Below are 24,940 nucleotides of genomic sequence, written 5' to 3'. Positions count from 1 at the left end.
TTCCATGAACAACTGAAGGAGCCGCAGTGGGTGAAGTGAGTGTAATCCTAATCTGTTTATGAAATTAGGTCTCTTTATCCCCTTCCCCCTCGGAACAGCCCTAACGTGGAGCCCATTTGTATGGGCAATAATCGTATATGAAAACTTGGCAAACAGTAAGTGCTGTTTTGTTTTGTTGGCAATGGCTGTGGGGATTTGAAGGACATAACTGCGAGTAATATGTTTTATTAGCTCTTGAACTGAGGCTTTATGTCAGGTGAAAGCAACCACTAATTTATCTTTGATCTCGCCTTCATTGTCATTTGTTTCTCACTGCGATGCAAATAATTATCCAATCTGAATCAAAGCAGTTATTAGTGTATCCCAAAGCATGGATCACAGCATTCATCCATACAAGGGCAACCCTGCAGCCTGCAATAAGAAATTGCCATGTGAGCGATCCTCGAGAAAGGTATAATTTTGCAGTGTAGCTATGGCTACACACCAGCGGCCGGCGTACGAATCACAGAGGTGCCGTGGTGCTTTCAAAGATCCTTTTCATAGACAGCTGCTCAGAGGCAATGCCCACGATGAATGGATTTCTGCTCCGCTCTGAGTGGGTGGCTTAGACAGAAGGCATAGTGCACTTGGCCTGTGCGTGTGTGTGCGTGTGTGTCTTTCTGTGTGGGAGTTTGTGTATTTGCATGTGCCTGCCACCCTCTCAAAGGATGAAGGCTTAAAACCAGATGATGGCACAGCACTGTCATCAGCCACAGCTTTTTAGCACCGTCATCGATGCGTTGGTGAACCAGCTCACTGCTTAAACCATAAGCCATAAACACGCTTCGTTTTTATGTGCGATGCAGCGGTGCCTTTCCACAAAGCTTACCTCATCTTATGTGCTTTGAATCATCAAGTGTGGCATTTCAAACTGCAGCCTGGACCCTTCATTCATGACCATCATTATCGCACTCCCAAATTGATATGTGTAGCCATCACTAGATCGTAACTGCAATTTGCCTTGCCGTATTTTATTTAAGCAAGAATTATTATTATCATGTCTGCGATTAAGCATATGTTAGATCTTCATCCCTCTTTGCTGCTGTGTCCAATTACCAAAATTACCACCTGGATGAGTATAATGAATATTCTATGTCTTGGGGTGTACGTTTTTATTAACCTTCTCTTTGCTTTGAACTTTTCAGCATTAACTATTATGTCTCCATGTCTAGATTTAGCCTGTAATAGTCTTAGATTCACTGACCTTAAACATCTAGTCTGAACACAGCTGAAATTCTTTTAAATGACCTCATTTCTTCTTGTGTCTGAAACCTAATGTTTTACAAGCCGTTTTGAGGCTCAGTTAAACGTATTTATAGCCCATTCATATTCCGCTTATGATTATCCAAAGAGAAGGTTAAGCTCTTAAAAGACACTCAATAACAGAAAAACAAACTCTGACACTTTGACACGTTAAAGGTAAGGCTGTGTTCACACCAGCTTTGGTAATCAATCTAAAAGATTGCAGCCTTTCATGCGTACTCATACACAATAATCAAGACAAGTTTCATAGCAATAAAAGCCAATGTGCAGTTGGGATGCATCAATATATTGGCTTCATGTAGGTATCACCCAGTATCGGTCCTGTTGGCTGTCAAATCAGTTTTATTAAAGCTGTGGTAGACAAATTGTGTGCTGTAGAGCTTGAAGACTTTTAAACAGGTCAGTAAATTATTTTAAGATTAATTTATTGCCGTAAAACAAAAAGGTGAATAAATAAGAACAAAAACAAAATTAAAAGACTGTAAAAATATTGTTATCTATATCAGCCAAATTGGTATTTTAGTATCTTGCAGCCTCGAACTTCACAGTCCAAGGATCCTCACTGCACAGTATTATGAGTGCCTGATGTGGTGTCTTGAGACCCCATTACTCAAACTGGTCTTCATGGATCCCATTTCACATTAGCAACCGGGATTTATTAAGTAAACTTTGACTTCTATTAAAGGTAGCTAACTGCCTAGGGGCCTTAGTCCCCAACACACCCTTACCTTACACACTTATGCCGAAACATGTTTTAACATCTGCTAACCTTTGAGTTTTTAACTACTTCAGTCCCACTGATCTACATAAGTTGTATGACTTTTGTGTCACTATAAACTTTTAATGTCTTTTGAGATTTGACACGGTAACTAACAACAAAAAGAAGAAAAAAAAGGTCTGATATGCATAAACTGCAACTCTGGGTCCAGAAAAATATCTGCAGATTAGTTTGTGATATTTTCCTGCGAATATCAGGATGATTTGTTTTAAAAACTGTGGCACCAAATGTCTTTTATCAGTTATTTTTGGTAATAATTCCAAAAATGAATAGATCCAGATCTGGACAAATTATACAAGGTGCTTTTAAGATCTCCACCGCTGGTAAAAACAAATATCATGCAGATCTGTCAATAAATTTTTGAGTAATCCTGCTAACAAACAAAAATTTCTTGCTGGGGAAATTACTGAACATTGATTATTCTGCTTTAAACACCACTGTAAATATAGGCGGAGATCGATATAGCTTACACGAACTGTATCCCGCAATCTCCTGCAAATAATGGATGTTTATATAATAAATTCGAGCACTGAATCCTTTCACTGTGTTTAATAGTACTGGGTCTTCTATTGCCATGGCAGCCCTGAAACTACTTATTTTTATTGCTTCTTCTTCCACCTACAGACTAGATGAAAACTGGGATAAATTAAAACAAATTTATGCAAAGACCAAGCACAATGCTGTGAGAGATCGTGAATAGATCAGTAAGAAAATGCTCTTAAATAAAGTTTGACGAGATAAAAGGAGAAAGTTCTACAATTCCAAGGCCTGCATTTAGTAAGAATCACAAAACAAGGAGCTTCGCCACCATTTACCTCATCGCTTTAAGTGAGGACTAATGACGAGCATTTGCAGAAAGCATATGTCATTCACTGGCTGTAGATGAACCGAATATGGAGCAGAAAGTGAGGTAATGGCTCCAGAGTGCAGTCTGGAGTGAACTGAGCGACATAGTGTGCGGTGAGGGTCTGTGGTGTGTGTGTTTTTTTGCGTGTCTCTTTATTTGTGTCCGTCTGTGTCTGTGATCTCTGCGGGGCGCGATATTGATGCTGCGCTTCCCCGCAGACTCGGTTTGGGATGCTGTCCAGAGCTCAGCTTCAGCACCAGCTCCCTTTCTCACACACACAGAGTTATACCCGCCCACACATTTTCTCCTGCACGCACAGACACACACATGCACAGTTACACCTGCCTACGCATCCTCTCTTGTGGACACAGAGACACAAAACACACATAGAGCACCGACACACACCTTTTGTCACTTTTGACTGTGGTGGCGGTGCATAAGGCTTCAATTAGTTTGGACACCTCTGAGGTTTTTGGTCCAGCACTAACATTATTCCTCTGATCTGGATAGGCCTGAATGGAGCTGAGTAAAACAGTGTGTATATCCATTAGCCTGCATCCCTAAGCCGGTGTGTGTATGTGTGTGTGTGGGTGATGCTTGTTGCGATTGAGAGATTTAGTATGCGTATGTGTGGGCAGGTGTGATTTTGTGCGTGTGAGCCATGAAGGAGGAGGGAGGTAGTGGCTGCAGTGAGCCAGCTCTGACACCAGAGCCGGCTCACTGCAGCTCTGACACCAGGTTTTAGAGGTCAGTCTCTTTTGACTCATAGTTCTGCACCCAGGTCTCTGAAAGTCTTGAACCTGGGATCAACTTTGTTTGTATGTATCTTATTACTCATGTGAAAAAGTGATTGCAAAGGAGCCTATAGTGTTTACAGACTTCATATCCTTTGTGGCTTTGCTCTCTTGCGCTTCCAATCAGTTGTAATTGGAACAACACTAACAGTGTGTTTGGGAGTGCCTTTTAATATCTGCCACGAAGAACTGAATAGCAGGATAGTTATATTGGTTTTTGCTTTGATGAGACTTGAAGAGACTATTTATTTAGCAGCTTTGCATGAATCACAGTTAATAATCATTCATGTATATTTTGCCATGCATATAGGATTTTTAAAACCGATACAGATACATTTGGTGATTTAAACCTCAGATATTCCAACACAAAAAACAGGTCTGAAACAAAGTATTTTAGCTCCTTTCCCCCTCACTTTTCTTCTGACTGGCATCCTCTTGTAAAATTTGAAGCAGCAGGTGGGTGAACCCCTTCGACGCTCACAGTTATAGTCTCCCTGAGATGACCATTATAAAGGTTCTCCACTCAGTTTGATATCAAACAGATCCAAGAGTAGAAAAACTTTATTAAACTTAAGTCTGAAACTGAGTTACTACTTTATATCAATTGCTTGTACATACACAGACATCAACTCTACTACTGTAACAGTATACATAAGACAGATAATAGGCCTCCTAAGTTGCTTAGCAGCGACAATTTGCACATGGGTTTCAGTCACGCATATATAATATATATAGATCATGTACTAATAATCACAACTATCATTAGAATGATAATAATATCAGGAGACTGATATAATATTAATACATTCCCCACTTAACTTGAAGCTGGCTGTTTCCTTTTTTTGTCTGTCATTGGCATTTTCACAATTCACTGCACTACTCAGCTGGAGTCCCCCTACCCTGTCAAATATAATACACATCATTGCACACGCCAGACCGCCACAGTACATGAGACACATCCTGTGTGTAGCTTTGCCTGGTGGCTTGTTGTCATTTTGTCTGTCTGGGTATGGATGTAGTGTTTGAGAGCAGCGCTTGTGTAATTAAACTCAGTCATAACCGATCACTGCGTGGAAGCTAGGCAGACCTGTCATACTTTCATATAGAGGAGTGATGAGTATGATAATGCTAATCAGGCCACTGTGGTGACGCTCATCTGTGTCATGGAGTTAAAGGGGCATTCGGACAAAGCAGCAGAGACGTTTGTGCGAGACTGCGCTAAGCTTAGCTCAGTTACCTTCTTCTCTCGATCACATTCACCAAGACTTGCCGTGTCATGCCAGATGTGTCATCTCTCCTGTTGTCTCCTTGACCTTTGTCCTCTCTGCTAATTCCGAACAGTCTGTTCTGCCCAAATCTTTTCTTCTTCTCTCCTCGCCTTTATGTACCATCTTCCACATAGCTCCAGAGTCCTTTTTCATGCTACCATTCACTTTGTCGCTCCCCCCTGACCTCTCCTCTCCCCTCTCTCTTCCACCCACTCTCGTTGCAGTAAGCACAGCAGCCTGGATCCATATTGGATTATTGTGTTTGCCGTTAGCCTCTGGGTTGACAGTGTAATTGCCTTTATCCACCATGGCCTCTGCAAGCCTACCCCCCCCCCCATCTGCAACGAATACTAGGTAGACAGTGTGTCCATGTTGCAAGCATGACCTTTTAACCTTCCAGTTAAAAACCTAGTAGATCAAATGGTAATCATCTTCCATAGCGTTGTTTCTGCTCAAAAGCACAAACCATCCCCATGAATTTCTGTTTCACACTCTGTATGAATATGTATGCTGCCTTCAAGCACCTGATGTTTTGGAGTCAGTGCCCACGTATCTGCCACATCCTCAGGCAGGCCCACAGCCTAGTCACACTCAGCTTTATCAACAAAAAACTGGCTGCTTTTCTGTTCATGCTGTTGATGAGAGAGTTGAAGTTTTCGGACCATTAACGACTTGTTTTGTCTCCCTCGCCCTCTCGCCTTCCTCTCCCCCATCACATTTGTTTACTTGTGCTCAGGGTCGCTGCACACGAGAGAACTGCAAATACCTCCACCCACCTGCTCACCTGAAGACCCAGCTGGAGATCAACGGGCGAAATAACCTGATCCAGCAGAAGACAGCTGCCGCCATGTTGGCTCAACAAATGCAGTTTATGATCCCCGGCACCACCATGCAACCTGTGGTTAGTGTGAACTCGCTACTGTGGGAATTGATTGTCTCTCTGAGAAAATAGCAGTGAATTCCATTGTCGTGATTAGCATTAAAAAGTTTGGCGTCAAGCAATGCGATTCACTGAGAAAATATGCCTTACAACACACCTTTATCCAGTCTTTGGTAAGGTACTTTATTGTTATCTAAACTCTCAGATTTGACTGTTTTTAGATTACGTCTCAGGCTTGGAAGATCAGAAATTTTTTCTTCGCTTTTGTAATGCCCTTGTGCAACGTACAAAAAGTCCCCAGCTGTCCTCAGGGAGTTGCTCAGCAGCCAGCCCTATACTGTGGTTGCACTGGGTAGCTGCCAGGTGTGACTTTGTTTAACTGCATCAGTTTAGTGCTAGGTGTAACCAAAAAAGAACGTGCATGCTCAGCAAAATCTTCCTGGGATACATAACGGTTAAAAAAAACAAAAAAAACTGAACCTCCTCTTGTTTCTACTCTCACACTCCTCTCTCTCTTTTTTTCTCAAGCTGATCCCTTTCCCACTCTCTCTCTCTCTCTACCTGCCACATTCTCTCCCCAGCTGCACCCTCTGTTCATTTGCCTTTGGTGTCTCTTTCCCCCTTACTTCTCTCTTTCTTTCTCATCTCCATACCCTCTTACTGCCTTTCACCCTCCACTTCCCACTGTCCCTGCCTACATCCATCATATTTCAGTTCAGCATTTTTTTTTTATCTATCCTTACCATTTTAATTAAGGATATGAAAAATAGCTACTGAAAGAGCAGTCATAAACTTGTCGTTTCTCTCCATCTGCAGCAGACGTTTCCAGTCAGCCAGGGGCTGGGGTCCAGCGCAGGTTTAAGCTACACACCCTACCTGACTCCCATGTCCCACAGCATGGGTCTGGTGCCAACAGACATCCTGCCCAGCACTCCGGTTATCGTCCCCGGCAGCCCGCCCGTCTCCGTGACCGCTGGCTCTTCCTCCAACCAGAAACTTCTGCGTACTGACAAGCTGGAGGTGACCCACCCAATCAGAATTCTCCTGCATGGCACTTAATCATAGTGAATGTACTCTTTGAGGCTGTGAAGTGTAATTAGTGTAGCATCTTACTGTGATTATAAATGAGTATCCTTTATAGTTCAGGAGCTTTTACAGAACCCTCTGTGATGCAGTACTTCCAAAAACATGTCTGCTCTCTCCAAAGATTTTCTTTATACTGGTAAAAAATGCAAACTACTTCCTTTAGTTACCACAAGAGTTTGCAGCGATGAAAATACAGCCATATACAAACTCTCCACTTTGAATTAGCTTTTTTAAATGCGGCTACTTGTAGTATAATTTACCTTAGATAATGACCTGAAAGGGTAAGCAAGTTTTTAGCATTCTGTTTTATAAGCAAGTTATAAATGACGTGAATAAATACACTTTGAAGTTGCCTTGGAATGAGTCCAAATAAACAATTCAGGCTCTGAAAAAGTTAAGTGGGAGCAAAACAATTAAATCTCAAATCATGTTTCTTTTATTAAAAAAAAAAAAAAGAGGCTGTGAGATTTGTAACTGCGGTAGCTGTTTTATAACCAGCACGTATCCAGGCTTTGTCTTTCAGGGGGGGATCATTTTTCATGGAAACATCAGTATTAGGCTCCTCTCCTCATAGATCCTTATATCAGCTATGTCCTTGAACACAACTTAAGGGGTATGATTTTGTTATGCCTTGTAGAAGTAATAAATAAGATGGTGTTATTGAAGATTTTGTAATTGGAATTTTTTCAAGATAAACTGCTACTTGCTAGACAGACGCAGTTCGGCTGGGACGCTTTCAGCAACTTCAGCCATCTCCATCTGCCCCCCTGGCAAACGACGCTGAATGAGAATAGCTCTGTGATTGTGAGGCAGTGGAGTTTTTTTTTTTTTGTTTTGTTTTTTTACCCCGCTATATTTATAAAGATAAACAATAATCTCCCTAAGACCTAGAGGTGATGTGTAGGTGTGTGCCTGTATGTGTTTTTCTGCAGAGTGCTATCACTTAGCAACTGAATGAAGCAGCCTCTAATGAAACAGTATCCCTCTGAGACACTTACATACTCCCCCACAAAGCCATCGTGCACACGTGTGTGTGTATATGTCTGTGTGTGCCTGTATATGTGTGTGTGTTTCAGTCCTAGAGTGGAAGTCAAAAGCAGATCCCTCCTGTGATTACGCCCAAGCCTCTGAACAGTTGAACACACACACTTAGGTTTTGTTATGTTTTGTTGAGCCCTTTTCACACTGTGTCCAAAACTAATTAATAGCCTTATTTAAAAAAAACAATAACAAATAACACAAAATTATGTTTTTTCATTTTTCCCTTTTTTAATATTATGTGTATCACATATACGTTTTATTTTGGGGGACGCTGAGAGAAGAGTGTTATTGCAGTTATCTTCTTTTTGGAGAGAAGCGCATCACTATGAATAAATCTATATGGCAAATGTTTATACAGTATCTCACAGTGTGCTTTTAATATTCTCCCATATATGTAATATATTATTTATTAACCCGCTGTGCTGCTTCTCACACTCCTTACACTCACATGAACCACTGCAGCCATAATTCATTATGTGTTGGTAATTGTTATTGTTGTTATCATATAGGCGTTGTGTGAAAAAAAGTCTTTTTGCTCTATTATGGAGTATTAAACTTGGAGGATGATTATGCTTGTAAGCATTATCAGTGAGAGCAATGTAAAAAGAGCAAAAGAGCAATCTCTTATTGAACAGAAATGCATGCATTCTGTTGTTTTTGATCATCTGATCAACAGAAATGTAGGTAATATTTGAGTAAATGATGCCCAGCATTAATGGCTTTGACATCTTTTGGGTGTGTCAGAAGCTTTTCTCGACTGGAAAATCCCTGATGTTTCAGGCTTGTCATAGTTAAAACAGTCAGATGTCAAAATTTCAAATCCTTAAAGATAAATCTAATAATCTTATCAAGATTTTGATGTCTGCTTGAGTCATCTTGCTTTAAGATGACAAGAAATTTAAGGAGCCGCTGCTAGCTAAAGCAATAAGAGCAGCCTTGTTTTGTTTCCTGACATGTACTGAAAGCCAAAGCATTCACTGTTTTGTCTTCTACGTGTGTTTGTTTCCTCTGTGTGCACGTGTCCATGTGTGTCTGTCTGTGTGCGTGTGTGTCCTTGTGTGCGTGTGACTGTCCCGCTTCCAGGTTTGCCGCGAGTTCCAGCGGGGCAACTGCGCTCGCGGCGAGACAGACTGCCGTTTCGCCCACCCGAGCGACAGCCCCATGATCGACACCAGCGACAACACGGTCACCGTGTGCATGGACTACATCAAGAGTCGCTGCTCTCGCGAGAAGTGCAAGTACTTCCACCCCCCCGCCCACCTGCAGGCCAAGATTAAGGCCGCCCAACACCAGGCCAACCAGACAGCTGTGGCTGCGCAAGCTGCTGCCACAGCTGCAGCCATGGTGAGAGTACAGCCCACCTTCTGTGTCTCGTGGCTTCACAGCAGTAGAGCAGGAAAGACACAAACATACTAGTTTCACAAGGTTTCTGCTTGTTTAGTGTTTATAGTGGAAGAGCTTGTAACATTTAGATGGGCTGTTTTATAGCTCTTATATACAGCATACCTTGAACTTTCTAAGAGTTGAGGCTGTGGAAAACTTTTATACTTTTTTCTATTATTTGTGCATCAAATAAATGATGATTGGAAGTTTTATGGATAGACATAAGAAGCACAACATAATATATACAGTATATCACAGTGAAATCTAATTTATTATAGCAGAGGGGAGGTGGTAATAAAACTGCTGTGCCTGGTGCTACCTGCCTTTATACAAATCACATAATGTTTCAGATCAAGAGACCCTTCTGAGTAAAGTTTGTACTAGTTAGACTACATAACACATAGGCCCTCTGAAGGCAAAACATTAATCCAAATCATCTTGACGTACACGAAACCTAAGCACATGTTGCTGACCGTGTCACCTACAGTAACATAAAATGTGGAGCACTGCTTTATTACTGCACAAAACCTACCCACCTCTGCCGGGTTTTTTCTAGTGGACTCCAGTGCACAATTCACCAACAATAGTCATCCCAAAGAGTGGCCTTTGTATAGAATAAAAAGGGTTTAGCGAGACCTAAACAAATCAGTGTAACTCCGCAAGAACAATCTGTTATTATCTCTCTGCAGTCCTCTTTTATTTTCCAATGCCCTTGTTTCGTACAAAGACAATATCCTGGCTCACCCCCTCATCCAACCCCACTGCTCTCAATGATAAGTGCGGTTCTCTGCAGATCAGTACAAATTGAATTTGGGACGGATGAGGATGCAGCATCCTACCTCTGCCTTTATTTTGACCAAATATAAATAAATAAATAAAACTTCCCCAACAATGTGAGGAGCAGACAGAATTCAAGTCAGCCAGAGAGACAGTGAGAAGAGTTTGGCATTATGTCTTGGCTGTGCCCCGCCTTTCCCCGGCCTCTGAGCGGCTTCTTTTGAATGATCCTGTGGCTAACTGCACTCGCACACCTTGCACTGCGCCAGTGTGCTCACTGACTTTTTTTCCTCCATGGCATGGGCATGCTTTGTGCGTCGCACACACCTCTCATTGGCTGGCTCCATTGCTGCTTGCTCTCCTTCTTCTTCTTTCATGACTGATCCACAGCGTGGATGATAAGGCAGGCTAGCGTGTGCACATATTAGCAGCTGCATTCAAGCAACAGCAAATTGAAGCATCCATAAATAAGAAAAAAGGCCTTGAGACCCGAAGGCGCTGTAACCTGATGTTGACCTGACTGCGCTGTTTTCTTAAAGGTACCACGAGTTTATATTGCCGGTGCATCCTCTTCACAATCCTTTGCTCATACTCCTCCCGTCTTCCTCCCCAGTTTATCAACTTTATGACCCAATTCCCAAATTACCTTGTGCAGTCAGATTCTGCACTAGAGGTGAGGAGGGCTAACCTTAGGACAACGAGTTGTTTAGTCAGCACCTTTAATCCAATTTTCTTTTAGTCCTTTTATTGAAGCAGAGACCCATAAAACCTGTTTTGCTGCACTGCTGTGAATAGGTAATACCATTATCCATAATTCACTTTTTAAAATCTAAAGCAAATAGGATAAAGCGCACAGTAGATAAGGTTACACATTAACTGATGCAGTTACAGTAAAAAGGTCCTCTCACTGAGATTATGTTGTTTTACTGTGCCACATTACGTGTTGCTTGCCATGCTGTGATCTTCTTCCTCATTACAAAGGCGAATGCAGTCATCTTTGCTTTTCATGTCACTTTAATAGAGCATCTTTCATTTTAACTAACCGCAATGTTTAACTCTGTGGTGCATCAGCAATGCATTGTTGCTGTTTAATTGGACATACATACATACTATTAAAAAACCCACATACATGAAGCATAGGCTTGTGCATGGACCCTTAAGTGCTGTGTTCATCACACCCGTGTCATCTTTTTTCTTTTTTTTCCCCTCTCAGCAGTGACATCAAATATCAGGATGTTTTTTAAGAAGTTAGCACAAAAACAATTGATATAAAATGACTTATTTTTACTTTGTTAGATTAGAGGAATTTTAATAAACAGAGCTCCACATTATGTTATTAAACTGTAACGTTGCCTCACCTTCCCGAGTTCATTGATCACACCTAACAACGCCACACACCCTCACAACGCAGATTTAGTTTGAGGATGTGTCTGTGGTTGAATTGACGCTACAGAGAAGGATGTGATTGTTAAACTATTTTTGTTAGCCTTTGCTAGTAACTGTACTAATTTGTAGTTTTTTGTTTTGTTTTGTTTTTTTAAATTTGCCTTCACAAAGGTATCCAGTTCTTGCTGCTGGTTGTGAGGGCTGTGTCTTTTTTTACCTCACTCACATCCGAGTCTGCTGTGTACATTTTAACGTTTGTCAGCCTCGAACCACCTCACGTCATCAAATAGGTTAGCTTTCTCCAGGAGCGCCTTAATGGTTGTGTGCGTAGGTCTGTAGTGTCTTACTTTGAACACTGCTGAGAACTTCAGCGCAGATCTCACATCAAGTGTCAGATCAATATTCCTAGTCTGAGCCAGTCGTGTTTAGCGTACTACTTTTCTGTTCTTGCTGTTCAGAAGTAGTTAGTTACTAAATGCTTTCCCGGTAGCTTTGGAGTACATTGTAGAATCTTGCTTATTTTTTTAACCAAAGTTTAATTGTAGATGCTTTTTTTTGGCTTTTGTACTAATTCAAAAAGTAGCAATGTTTCTTTAAAGTAAACGAAACAAAACAAATTTTTGTTTATGTGCATGCCTATTGTTTTGTATGTGGTATACTTGCATTCAGATTATTTTTGTTTTTGTTTTTTTCCTTCTCACCTATCCACAATGCAATGCTGTCCCCCATGACGCACCTCTGCTTGCTGTTACCTGTATGTTAATACGCTTGAATCCCATTGGCCCACTGCCATCATGTGCTCGCTGCCTGCTAATTAAAGACTCAGTCGACTGCCAAAGCAATGAAGCGACCCCTCGAGGCAACTGTAGACCTGGTACTTTGACCTTTCACCTTTTGCTTTGCATGTAGCTTCTTTAATTGTACTGTAGCCACTCACAAAATTTAATTTGGCTCTTTTGTTTTTTGTGAAACCCTGTAAAAGACTTTAATGATATAAATACGTATCATTTATGATCACCAGTGGCAACTCTAGATTGTACTGTACATTTGTTAACTGAACAACTACAATGTAATGTTAAAATAACTCCAGCTATCGCACTTTCTTTAATGTGTTGTTGACGATTGCCCTGCTACGGTGTAGTTTCTCATTGTCCTTGTGATAGTTACAGTAAGTTTCCATTTTTGCCTTCTTGTGCTGTGCATAGACAAATACCAGATTTAGGAAATGTTAGTGTCGACTTGTGTGAGTATACAGTTCAAATCTGCTGTGCTCCTGTTGTGTGTGTGTGTGTGTTGTCGGTGGCTAGGCGTTCCCCCACGGCGTCCTCCAGCCCCTACCAAAGAGACCAGCACTTGAGAAGAGCAACGGAGCGAGCTCCCTGTTCAACCCCAGTGTTTTGCACTACCAGCAGGCGCTGGCCAACGCACAGCTCCAGCAGCCCGCTTTCTTTCCCACAGGTAAGACACACACGCAGCGCGCAGATGCAGATAGAAGCAAAGCACTCATAGGTATGCGGAGCACGCACGCACACACAGACACACAGCTATCCTCCAAACGTGTTGTTGTTTTGGAGCTTCACACGCATAAAAGAGGGGATTCTCAAATGACCGTTTACATCTGTTTAGCCTAATTTTCATCTTTTGGCATGGATTTATTTGAGTGATGCTAATAAAGGCCTTCGCTGTGAGGGTGTGTTTTCAATATTCACTGCGCCATCCCTAAAACTTTGATCTAGTGCCTGCAAATATAAACACATAATTGCTGCCAGGTGGAAGGGCAGTGCGCGCTTTGATCAGAGCAATGAAAGCTATCATATATTACCACCTCAATATGATACACCTGCCAGTCTAATCCCCAAGCATACAAAGGAGCAAAACAAGCCCAACTGTTTCAGCACAAGTGCAATACTAAAATATACAAAATATGGTGATTATTGTTATTTTGGCGATAATTTTATTCCAGTTTTACCAAATTTATTCAGTGTTTTTTACCCGCAAATGAACGCTCTGTCTGCTTCTCGCACAGAAAATAGCAGTACCTGAAGGGCCCTTGAGTCACTTGCTAAATGAGTTAACTGCAGCTAATATGGTAGCCTGTAGCCACACTCATGACTCATGAGGATAAGACTCCTATCCCTCGCTCTTCTCACTACCTGCCTGCTCTTTTTGTTTCCCTTGGTACGGGATTCCTAATGGTGCTTCATCCATCCCTTCCTCTGTGTGTATCTGTGTGTGGGGCGTAGCCTGGCTCACAGTTGCATTTTTTTACTAACCTTTTACATTTCAGATAGGTGGGGTTTCTTCAAAGTTAAGATAAAAAGAAAAGTCTCAGGAGTTGTTTGCCTGTAATATGTATGTGATGGAGGCTTACCTGAGTACAGTAAAAAGCCCACGTATCTCCATCTGATCTGGATAGAAGCCTGTGCACATCATTGTACTGATACTGCATGATGCTGCTGTCTGGCACACCTCTTCAGTTTTATTCTTGCCTCTTTTTTTTTTTACCAAAAAGTGTGATTTCTTTGTCTGTTTATTTTTTGATATGATCATTTAATCATGTGCAGCTATTCAGAAATTCCAAAACAAGAAACATGCAGAACAGCATGTTGTTGTAAAAAGCCTAACATACAATACGAGCAGGCTCAAGTCTTTTTTAAATATTGTGCAGCCTGAAATGACACATTAATACAATATGTGACCAAAAATGAATATCCTCTGACCTCGGGAAAAACTCCCTGAAAAATGGAGAAACTGGACAGACAGACTTACATTAGCGCTGCATTGCACTTTGCTAAACTTGTCCAGATTTGTCCGTACCTAAGTTTGCTTTATGTTAAACTTTGCTGCAGCTGCATATAAACAGTATTCTAACTAATAAATAACTCAACAACTTAATACATCTCTGCTTGCTTTCATAATCAGCCGACATTGCTCCAGTAACAATAGCAACTGAGCTGAGTGAAGTCCTCAAGCCTTTTGGGTTTTTTTTTTCTGTGTGTCTTGTCTAACCTTGTTGTTCTCCTTCCTCTCGATTAACCCATTTATTTCCTCCTCTCTCTCTCCCTCTCTCTCTCTCTCCCTCTCTGTTTCCCCCCTTTCTCTCTTTATCTTTCTCTGCATGAACACAACAGGGTCAGTCTTGTGCATGACTCCCGCTAGCAGTCTTGGTAGGTTCTGACCTTCTATTTGCTCTCTCTCACACACACTGTCTGATTTAGGTGGGAGTTTTGGGGGATGGAGGGGTGGGGGTATGAGTGGGCACTATCTGCAGCCCCCCTTGCAGGTGAGACAAAAGGACATGATTCGAACACTTGTGAGTTATTATCAAGCTGCCCGTTTTGTTTCACCTGGAAGAGATGTGACTTTTCAGCGCTCGTCTCGCCGCTGACTGACTCTTTTGCTAATGTTTAAAGTGTTAGCGTGGACGCCGCAGACTGATCTGTTCTTAAGCTGTAGGATAGTTTTGTCTGTTTGCTGTGCTGTGTTGATCAGGAAATTTAAATCAGTTTCCCAGAGAAATTACACACAAACCGGAGCATTTGTCGCTGCACAACAGGGGATGGGAATTACCAAAAATTCAGCTGATAACATCAGCAGGTCCAACATTAGCAACAAGGTAAACTAATGACTAGAAATAAGCCCTAACAGCCACTTGGGTTTTTAAGATCTCTCATCTCTGCTGTTTGACTCGTCAGCCCACACGAATCCAAAAGTTCCCATCCCCATGCCATCGATTCATCATAATTGGTGTCTTGTGCCCTTTAATTTCTCTGGGAAAAACAGCAAACTGATTTTCCACATAAATTTCCTTACTTGTGATTGTAATCAGCTTCTCTCCTCTTGTTTTTTTTTCTCCCATGCTCTCTTTTCCTTTCTTTCTTTCTTCCTGACCTCCTTTGCTTTGCATTGTGAATGGTTGCATGCCATCTGCCGGTGTAACCCTAACGATGGCTTGCTGGCTCTCTGTAACATCCGCCACCATCAACACCAACAACAAAAAATAAACAACAACCCCGTCAACATGCACGCACGCACCCATGCACGCACCCATGCACGCACCCATGCACGCACCACAACTGTTACCACAACTACCATAATGCTCCACCTACCTGTCCATTGCTACCACCTCCTTCCCTCTTCCCCCCATTCCTCCTCTTCCTCCCCTCTCCCCTTTCCTACCCTCAAAACAAAGTCCCAATGATGTACAGTGCTACGCCTGCTACTGTCTCTGCAGCAACAACTCCTGCCACAAGTGTCCCCTACGCAGCAACAGCACCAGCCAATCAGGTTTGCTCCTTTTAAAGCTTTCTTTCATCAGTCCCCGGAGCTCTGAATAAGTACTGGGCTGCGATAACCTTAACCCACACCTAGCCCATCCCCATCTGTCCATCGGTGCACCTGCACGGAGCACGCTCACACTGGCATGAAAGCCTGTGAGTGGGTGTTTTCTAGACAATTTAAAGCAAAAAGCAGTGTACCTCTTATAAATCACAGCCCCCATTAGGCAAACCCGACAAGCACTTCTTCAGAGCTCCCACATTTGCAAGTAGTAGTTGTGTTGTGTTGCATTACTTCCTGATTTTTGTCTTTTTTTGCATGTTCTGTTTGTTTTTTGTTTGTTTTTTAAAATTAGTTTTATTTTCCACTTTTCTTGTTGTTGTCGTCAAATAAGCCTCTCCATCTGCAGTAGGGGCCTCATCTGTACTGCTTGTGTGCTCTGCAAACACACACGTTCAAGCAAATACACACAGACGATTTCCGCAGCACCTAACAGCCGGTTCGTAACAGCAGCTATGTTGGATCTATTCCTGTTTTCCACTCCTCTCGGCTTCACCTTTTTACCTTTTCCTGGTTGCAGGATAAAAGGGAGAATAAATCATGTGAGGCAACAGTTCTAGGCTACACTTGTCAGGGTGAGAGACGCAGGAAAAAAAAAAAAAGATCACAGAAGCTGTCTAAAAATGGCCCCTGATCGGCGGCTCTCCTGTTGCCACGTGTCAAGCAAGAGCCAGGGAAGCAAGGCCAGGTTTTTGAATGCCAGAGTGACGCATGTGTGCCCCATTTTAAACCTGGAAATTTCAGCACAATGCTGGCACACCGGCCTCATGCAGCTGGCAATCATTTACTGGTAGTTCTGTATCGAGGTACGCTGAGGACACACGGGCGAGCACATGAAAAATATTTCCACCACACGGCATGTGTGTCTTAATTGAATTTAGGAAAACACTCAACATGACAACACGACGAAAGACGCAAATAAATGCGTAAAATTATCTCACTTATTATAATAGCAGTGCCTACTACTATACCAAGGACCAATATAATCCTTCCCCACCTCTTTTTTCAGACTCTGCTCCTCAATATTTTTCTTTTTTTGTACTTTTGCTTACTGTCTCAATGTGAAAAAAACCCTTACATTTCCTTGAAATTAAACATTTTCATGATGCCTATAAAAGTGATATCTAACATCAAGATTAGAGCTCTCACCGTAAGAAATGACTGCTCACATTTCAAATTAAAAAAAGGAACATAAATGCTTTCTCCAAGATCCCCTTTCCATCATTAACCACGGGTCTGGTCCCACCACTTGTGCGCTTTATTGCCCCTCATAGGCCAGCAGCGTGTGCACTTCCTGTGAGTCACCGACTCTTCCTGTAATTGGCATGCAGCAGCAGTAGCAGCAGGAAGCAGAGCTGCTCTTTAAAGATGCATGTGGGACAAGGAGCCGGAGAAACACTGACGTCAGCCTTTGCTCTCTGTCTCCGTCTGTCCCCCCCCCCACTTACACTCCACCCCCTACCCGACTCTTTCTCTCACCTCCTCTCCAGCCCATATAAAGATCCCTCCAGCTAATGCCAGGTATGAGCAGGGCCTCGGACACAGTTAGCCCTTGTAATCACCAGCTGTGCTGCATTCAGTGCAGTCATAAAAATCATATGGCTTTTCCAAATACACACCCAGGCATTTTCTGAGGGTACGGGGCTGCCGACGTCACTCTGTCCTAAACAGTGGTGCATTTGTCCCGATACTAGCGGCCTGCCGTCAGCTTTTTAGCTTTGGTTATTATATTGGTTCTTTAACATAAATCCTGGGCCGAGACAGTTTGAGCCGAACTCGATAATTAATTGGGCGTCGTGTTCAGCCGAGGAAATCTGTGTCTAAAGGGTATTACACACCCCTGTGACGCCAGGATGCTGACACTCGTTAAGACCTCAGGAGTCTGGTCGATTCATGACCTTCTGAACTATTCGTGCGACGCACATCGTTGCATGTCCTTGCACATATTAAGCATGTCCTAATGCTGCCGGGGTCTCCAGTTGTGAAGTGCTACATATTACTGGAGATTGTGAAGTTGCAGCACCCTCTGCTGTCGCTGTGCTGCAGTCGACTCAGACTTGCAGCCTAGAGGGGATCGCTTTGGCTGCTGGACTGATGGGAAGATTATGCTCAAGTAGAATTACACATTGTTATGTCGAGGAGCTCTTCAGCTGGAGCATAAGAGTTGGATGCTTCACCTTGCTGTAGAGGGAACCTGCTTTAATTCTTATCACTTAATTAATATTTCATCTTATGAAATTTGCAAACTAGGTCACTGTGATACCGTGCAGTTCTTATAATTAGCTGATATTAAGGCGTAAAAAAGGAAGTACAGCAGTTTAAATGTCCGCTGTGATTTTGCAGCACGTCATCTTCGTCTGCTGTCTCTCTGACTCGTTCTGGGCTGAAACACGCTGCTGGTATCACTGCACCAAATCAAAGGCAAACAGGACCTGCAAACAGTTCTTGGCATTAGTTTGTAGCGTCCTATCTGTTAAATCCCACCCATCTGGCAGCCCAAATGTTTTCCCCTAATTTGCACACTGCACTGCCTTCTCTCTCGACCTGTGCACATCACACGCTCTCTCCCACTGTGGTGACCTCCTGTGATGTGTGGTGTGACCAGCGGCTTCTGTCCTTTGCTGGCCGTCCATTGTCTATTAACAAGCGTCATGTGGCTTTGTTCTGCGTTGGCTTGCTGCCAGTGGCGCCCACATGATGGCAGCCAGCATCTCTCCTACCTGTCAGCCCCCCCTTATAGACAGTCTCACACTGTCTCGCTTTCTCTTTGTTGTGTGGCGGTTTAGGCTTAATCTCTTAAAGAGAGAATACAAACCGAGGTTACCAGACGAGGGTCAAATGCTATTTGCAAATAGTTAGAAGCTTGGTTCTTATCTGCATGAAACACCAAGCTGGTGATGTTGCCACAGCTCATCAGTAAGACAGATATGTATTATTCACTGGCAAATACTTATCTGTGCTCATCTGACCTTTCTCACACATTGTTGTTGTGGTAAACACCTCCTACCTGTTGCTTTGGTGTCAGTCTGCTTCAGAGCAATGATTATGCACAATATGCCACATGGACTGAATCTAAAAGGAAAAGTTTCATAGTTCGTCACAGCCTCCTCTTGAGCACATATGAGGAGCTGTAAAGCAGCCGTACTAATTTAACGCTAACCAGCTCAACTAATGATTTGAAACAGTGCAAATAACACCCTGAGATAAGTTTGAGTTGTTCCTACTTCAACACCTCCACACCTGGCTATTTTTTAAAATTAAAAAAATATATATTGTTATAGTTATTGCATTATTGTAAAGGAGGCTTTAGAAACTGTCAGACTAACAAGGACTTTGTTTAATCAGACAAAAGGCAGATTTGATCCAGATCTAGATTTATATTTGATCTGACATTAAATTGATCAGAAATGTCACAATATAAAATGCATTTATGGGTAATGGAATCATATTTCTATTAGGTCTGAATTTTGCAGAGATAACAAAGATCCATAATGTTACATCATCCACGTTTATCATATTAAAATACTACTGTGTCATGCAAGCACAGCTGAGACTTTGCAGGTTTTGTCTATAGTCTCAAAATCTCCTTTAAAAAATGAGCTTTTTTTCTGAAGCTCAATAAAGATATGCCAATAACAGCTGAATAATCTGGATGTAGCAGGTACCATTTACCAGTACCATTTAATGAAGATGCCAGTTGAGGACCTTTTCTATCTGTTGTGGTAACAGCAAGGGCCCGCAGGCAGCAGGTGCTGTATGAAATCTTCAGCTCGAACAGCTGTCATTTATTAGAACCAAAATAAAATGATTAGAGATGCACCAATTGCTATTTTTTAATGATTCCAACAACGTCAATGACAACACATTCAAACAAAAATCAACTTCACTTCAATGCAGAATATTATTTTCATAATAAATTAGTTGTTAGACTTTACAATTAAATAGTCTTCTCTGTGTGAAACCAACGAAAATGAAGTGCTTTTCTCCTGGAAGGGAGAAAACGCTGAAAATGAGTTTTACACACATATTTATCTGATGTACGATACTTATACAAAAACAAAAGCAGGTGCAGCAGAATTATCGAAGAAAATAAAGTTCAGGTACTACATTTTTCAGTGTGTTAAAAGCTGCTGAGTAACAGGACGTCGACACTTTTCTGTTTTTCACTCATCTTCATATTTTTCCACTTATCTGCTTTGATCCTTTGCTCATACCGAGGCTGCTGGCTTGTGGCTAGCTCGAAACTCCGAATAGCTTTAGCTTTAACCACTTTTTCTTTGTTAGCTTCTTTAAAATGTTTGACTAGGTGACGGGGATTTAAGTGTCTTATTAGGTTTGTTGTTAGGAATGCTAGAAAGCCACAGAGGGTGACGCTCAGATTTATTGCTTCTTTACATTTTGCATTAGATAGCAACATGCTCCACTTGAATACAGGGTTGCTTGTAGCTGGATATGGGGCTCTGTGTATTTATACAGTAATAGGGAGAAAACCCTAACAATCAAACAACCCCTATAAGCAAACACTTGGCGACAGTGGGAAAGAAAAACTCAATTTTAACAGGAAGAAACCTCGGGCAGAAACAGGCTCAGAGCAGGTCAGCTGTCTGACAGGTTGGGGGTGAGAGGAGGAAGATTGTGTTTTACAATATTTCTGATCAATTTTATGTAATCTTAGAAATAAACAAAGTTGATTTTCTTCCAAAAACATTTCCACATTTTTTTAGCTGTAGTGCTAGTCTTTTGATTTATAAAGAATTTCCAAAACTTTTAAACACAATAGTGTGTGCAGATAAAGTTGTATTTCTGTCTTATAGGTAAACTGAAACGCTCTCTCTCTTTTTTTCTTTGTTGTTGCTTTCTCTGTCTCTGTCTTGCAGATTATCCTGAAGTAAGCGTCAGGAAGGGAACGGAGTGTCAAGAAGCTGCACTAGGAAACCCAAAACATCCCCTCTGTAAATACTACCTAACCTCTCCCATAGAGGTCCAGCAACCTGCATGCTAAGAGTGTAACACTTCAATTTAACCATAAGAACTGCAGTACCGGTGTAACACACACACACACACACACACACAGGAAAAAATAAAAAGATATATACTGTATGTATTGCTAGAAAAAAAAACTATTAACAATAAAACATCAAAAAATATTCTTATGTATAGTACATACATAGCAGACACACTATAGAGGTCATTTTAACAACTGTTCTCTCAGAATACCGTGGATCTCCTCTTCTTGCATATTTATTCTAAAAACCAACCTGCACAATATTCATCCCTTTGGTTAGTCAAGAAAAACACAGATGTTTGATTTGCACTATATGAAAGTATAGTGTTTAATGTTGAAGACAAGGAAGAGTCACAGAGACCCCATGCACAACACACCTACGCACGCGATGCTTTCACGAGGGTTTTTCGTCTTGCGGTCGTTGCTTTTCTCTCTGCAAAGTTGAATGTCCTCAGGGCAGCCAGGCTCATGAGCTCATCGTGTGATTGTCCCTGCGAGGGCTCCTGCGCGACCCTCATCTGCCACCCGATGCTGTTAAGATGCCATGATGAAGCTCCTCCCTCCCTTCCCTCTGCCAACTTTTCATCTCTGGAAACATCTTGCCAAAGTTGAGGCTTGGAAGAGGTCACTTTTTTTTTTCTTTTGCCATTGCCCACACTGCAAATAGGACCCACTCGCCATCTTTTTTAGTTGCGTTGCTGGGTTCAGATCTTTGATAGATTGTGCATGCAGTCGTGACAGGAGAAGTCGGAAGATAGTCGTGGCCATTACCGAAAAAGCCTGAAGGCTGGGGTGTGTGCCAAGGGCTCAGCAAAGCGCGACGGTTTGTTCCAGACATGCCAAGCCTTGTGCGTGTGTGTGCGTGCGTGTGCGTGCGTGTGCATGTGTGCGTGTGTGTTAGAGACTGATGGTCTGCCGGCAGACTGGGACTTAAAGTGGGATCTGGCACATGATGGTGACACCAAGCCTGGTAGGAGAGCTTTTTACCTGGAGGAGGGTGAAGGATTTAAGTGCTAAGACTAAACAATTAAAAAAAAAAAACACACAAAAAAAAAACGGTGCATTCGACGACACTCGTCAAGCAAACAGATGACTTGAACTTCAACTGGAGGGCTATCTGTGACCGTCGGTTGTTCTGTCCAACCCTACTATCACCGATAATCCTGTTCCATTTTAGAAAACTGTAGAAGTGCCTAAAAAAATTACTCATCAACAACACTTGCATCCAGAGTGTATCACTAAAAAGTCACAGACACAACACACTGGGCTGTCGAGAGCTACAAGGACTCTTTGGGGAAAAGACATCACACTTTTTGGCGTCCCTGGAAGGAGATTTCCAGCTAAGCGCTCATTAACATCACAAGTGACTTTACTGAAAAAGAAACGTAAGAAACGACAAATCAAAAATAGCTTTGTAGAATGTTTGGTGACTTTCACAGTGTACCATTGTTTCTTACCATGGTTCTGAATAGTTTACATGAGGAACGTGAGTGAGACAAACATGTATTGTAAACTGTGTAATGTATGTAAAGTGTCTCTTATTTTGAGAGTTTATATTCATGGTTCTAGAAATGTATTCAAAGTTATTTAAGAGTTTGTGTTGTGTCTACTATCAAAGTATGTTTGAACCTCCCCCCCTCTCTAAAAAAAATCCCTCCACCTCCTGGAACAATCATTTGTTTTTGTTTTTTTAGAGCATAAAATGTTCTTTGGTCATTTTACACCAACATTTTTTTCTTTTTCTTTTTTTGTATTTTGACGACTAGCGGTGTGTTTTAACTCATTATACTAAATTTTATTTGACATTCTTCAAAATTCGGATGTAATTTCATGGTGCTTGATTAACATCGACAATCCACAATCATGCTTTTTTTTGAGTTTCATTCACTTTGAATGTCCTCACACACGTTCTGATCTGTGTGTAATATTTGTGGAAGGTGGTTTAAAAAAAAAAAAATTTCTATTTTGTTGTAATTTATCTTATGTTACTCTTGGTCAAAATTTTAGTCAGAAAAAGAAAACACAATGTTGTAAACTATTCTATTTTGAAATGAATGTAATTTATTGAGCTGTGCTACGTTCTGCACGGTTGGTCATTTCAAGGTCTAACCCGTAGGGGGCCGGCGAATGAGAAGTTGCGCACGTCTTGAGTGGGAGGGGTTTAAACGTCGACCCGCCCTCAGCCCTCCCCTCGATGGAAAGCTACTGGACCTTTCTTGCCTTCTCATCCATAGAAACGATCACGGTGTTGCAGTAATGAGCATAGTTATAGAGTTGCTTGTGTTGTTGGGAAAAAAAATGTTTATTGTATAGATGACATTTTACCAAAAAAAGCAAAGAAAATTTCAAAAAAGATGTACTTTTCACTCTAGTATAATAGTATTTCATAACATAACTTGTTGCAGTGGCAACCAGATGTTGCAATTACTAAAGTTGGGTATTTTTGTAAATGACATTGTTAAGTTGGTTTTTGTTTCTGTTTTTTTTTTCTTTGCTAGAACACTGTACAAGGTAGATTGTAAAGAAGATATGAACATTTCTTATTCTTCTCTGAGATTATGACAATGACCTAATATTTTCATTAGTAAGTAACAGCCTCTATAGTGCTGTGACTGTAACACTTAGAGATATAAAATTCATCGATGTTACATAGATTACATATAAATATATATAAAATATATATATATAAATATAAGAACTAAATAATCTATAAATTAATAAGATGTTCAACTTTCCCCCTGACAAAGGACCTCTAGGTTCCACACAGATACATTTTATTCGAGGCTTATGTATCACTAGTCTTTAGGATTGCACTTTCATATTGTTTATTGATCTGTTCTGTTTTTCACTTCCTTCAAGGGTAAATCTGTTCATCAGTAAATGGCAGATATTACCAGTAAATGACTTCAATTCAACACGTTGCATGAGAGAAAACAATCTTTTCTTTTCTTACTAAATTATAACGTACTGAATGTTTCTAGTGAATAAAAAAAAATGTCTGTACACAAAATGTCCTTATTTGGTGCCCCCTGTGTATGGACTTTCTCTTGAAATGTTTTTTTTTTTATTGTGTTGGCAATGATTGACTGATGGTAACAGCACTTTCTGAGCAGTTGGCCGACTGAGCAGACTCAACTTATCCAAACACTTTGCCTTATCTTGAGTCCATCGTACTTAAGGTTTTATGTTTTAAAGAGCTCTTATGAAATTTATTAAACAGACCTAAGTGGGTCTCTCTCTTTCTCTTCTCAAATCCCTTCAGAGTTTCATTTGAACTATGAATCTTTATATCGGAAATCATTTTTTTAAGGTTCTAACGTATGCGTCACAAGGCCAAAAGTGAGAGGAGACTGCAGCAGAGCAAACAGTCACCGATCTTTACTTCCTGTCTCCCAAATCTGTGAGTGAAATCGTTTGGGTCCCATTGCCTTACAATGGAACATGCAATTCACAGCTTTAGCCAGCAGAGGACACTATACCAGAGACTGAAGGTTAAGAAATGTGGCTGCCTGTGTCATCATTGTTGCAGTGTACCTCACCAACAAAGTCAAGACATGAAAACCAATTGACAAGAAGACCCACGTCAGATTTCTAGTTTCAGTGTAAACATTTTTAAATGTTTTTTTTTTTTTTGCATATATTTTGTGCTACTTTATGTTTCTATAGTCAAATGTTTCTTTGGTTCCAGCAAGATAGTGTAAAATCTATTGAAAGAAAGAAATAAAGAAAATTAAAGTAATGATTTTTGCTTTGGATCTCGTTTGTGTCACACTCTCTCTTCAGTAACCCACAGAGATGTTTGCTCTAAGTAGTAACAGTACTGTAGCTGTGTCTACTGCAGTGCCGAACATCCTGCTTTACCCAGAGTTTTTATTAGAGGCCCTCTCGAGGGCCCCTGGTGGTCCCTAAAGCCCACTGCCTTAAAAGCAAATAAACATCAGCTCTCATGAAAAGAGATTATAAAGCTGCGTGCATTAAAACATCTGAGAGTTGCAGCATGAAGTTTTTGCCAGAGTTGATAAAACATAATGAGAGGACCCAAGAGCAGGACAAGT

General features: G+C 41.3%; 1 protein-coding gene across 14 annotated transcripts in view; it reads left to right on the top strand.

Moving 5' to 3' along the window:
* The window catches only part of LOC120737595 (muscleblind-like protein 2a), a 68,928-nt gene that overhangs the window by 28,216 nt on the left and 15,772 nt on the right, over positions 1–24,940 (top strand). For 2 of the 14 annotated variants that reach the window (XM_040038389.1, XM_040038388.1), the window contains 7 exons: positions 5,726–5,890; positions 6,686–6,889; positions 9,080–9,340; positions 12,363–12,416; positions 12,850–13,000; positions 14,674–14,709; positions 20,758–22,827. In XM_040038389.1, the coding sequence (XP_039894323.1) occupies positions 5,726–5,890; positions 6,686–6,889; positions 9,080–9,340; positions 12,363–12,416; positions 12,850–13,000; positions 14,674–14,709; positions 20,758–20,882 (996 nt within the window). In that variant the 3' untranslated portion in view covers positions 20,883–22,827. Of the gene's footprint in view, positions 1–1,448; positions 1,459–5,725; positions 5,891–6,685; positions 6,890–9,079; positions 9,341–12,362; positions 12,417–12,849; positions 13,001–14,673; positions 14,710–15,734; positions 15,830–20,757; positions 22,828–24,940 lie in introns of those variants that run through there. The other 12 variants (XM_040038395.1, XM_040038391.1, XM_040038400.1 and 9 more) reach the window with 12 other exon arrangements.

The sequence above is a fragment of the Simochromis diagramma genome, unplaced genomic scaffold (assembly GCF_900408965.1).
Source record: "Simochromis diagramma unplaced genomic scaffold, fSimDia1.1 OVJJ01000413.1, whole genome shotgun sequence".
Classification (NCBI taxonomy): Eukaryota; Metazoa; Chordata; class Actinopteri; order Cichliformes; family Cichlidae; genus Simochromis; species Simochromis diagramma.
The sequence above is the reverse complement of the archived record's forward strand: the minus strand, read 5'-3'. Positions and strand labels throughout refer to the sequence as shown.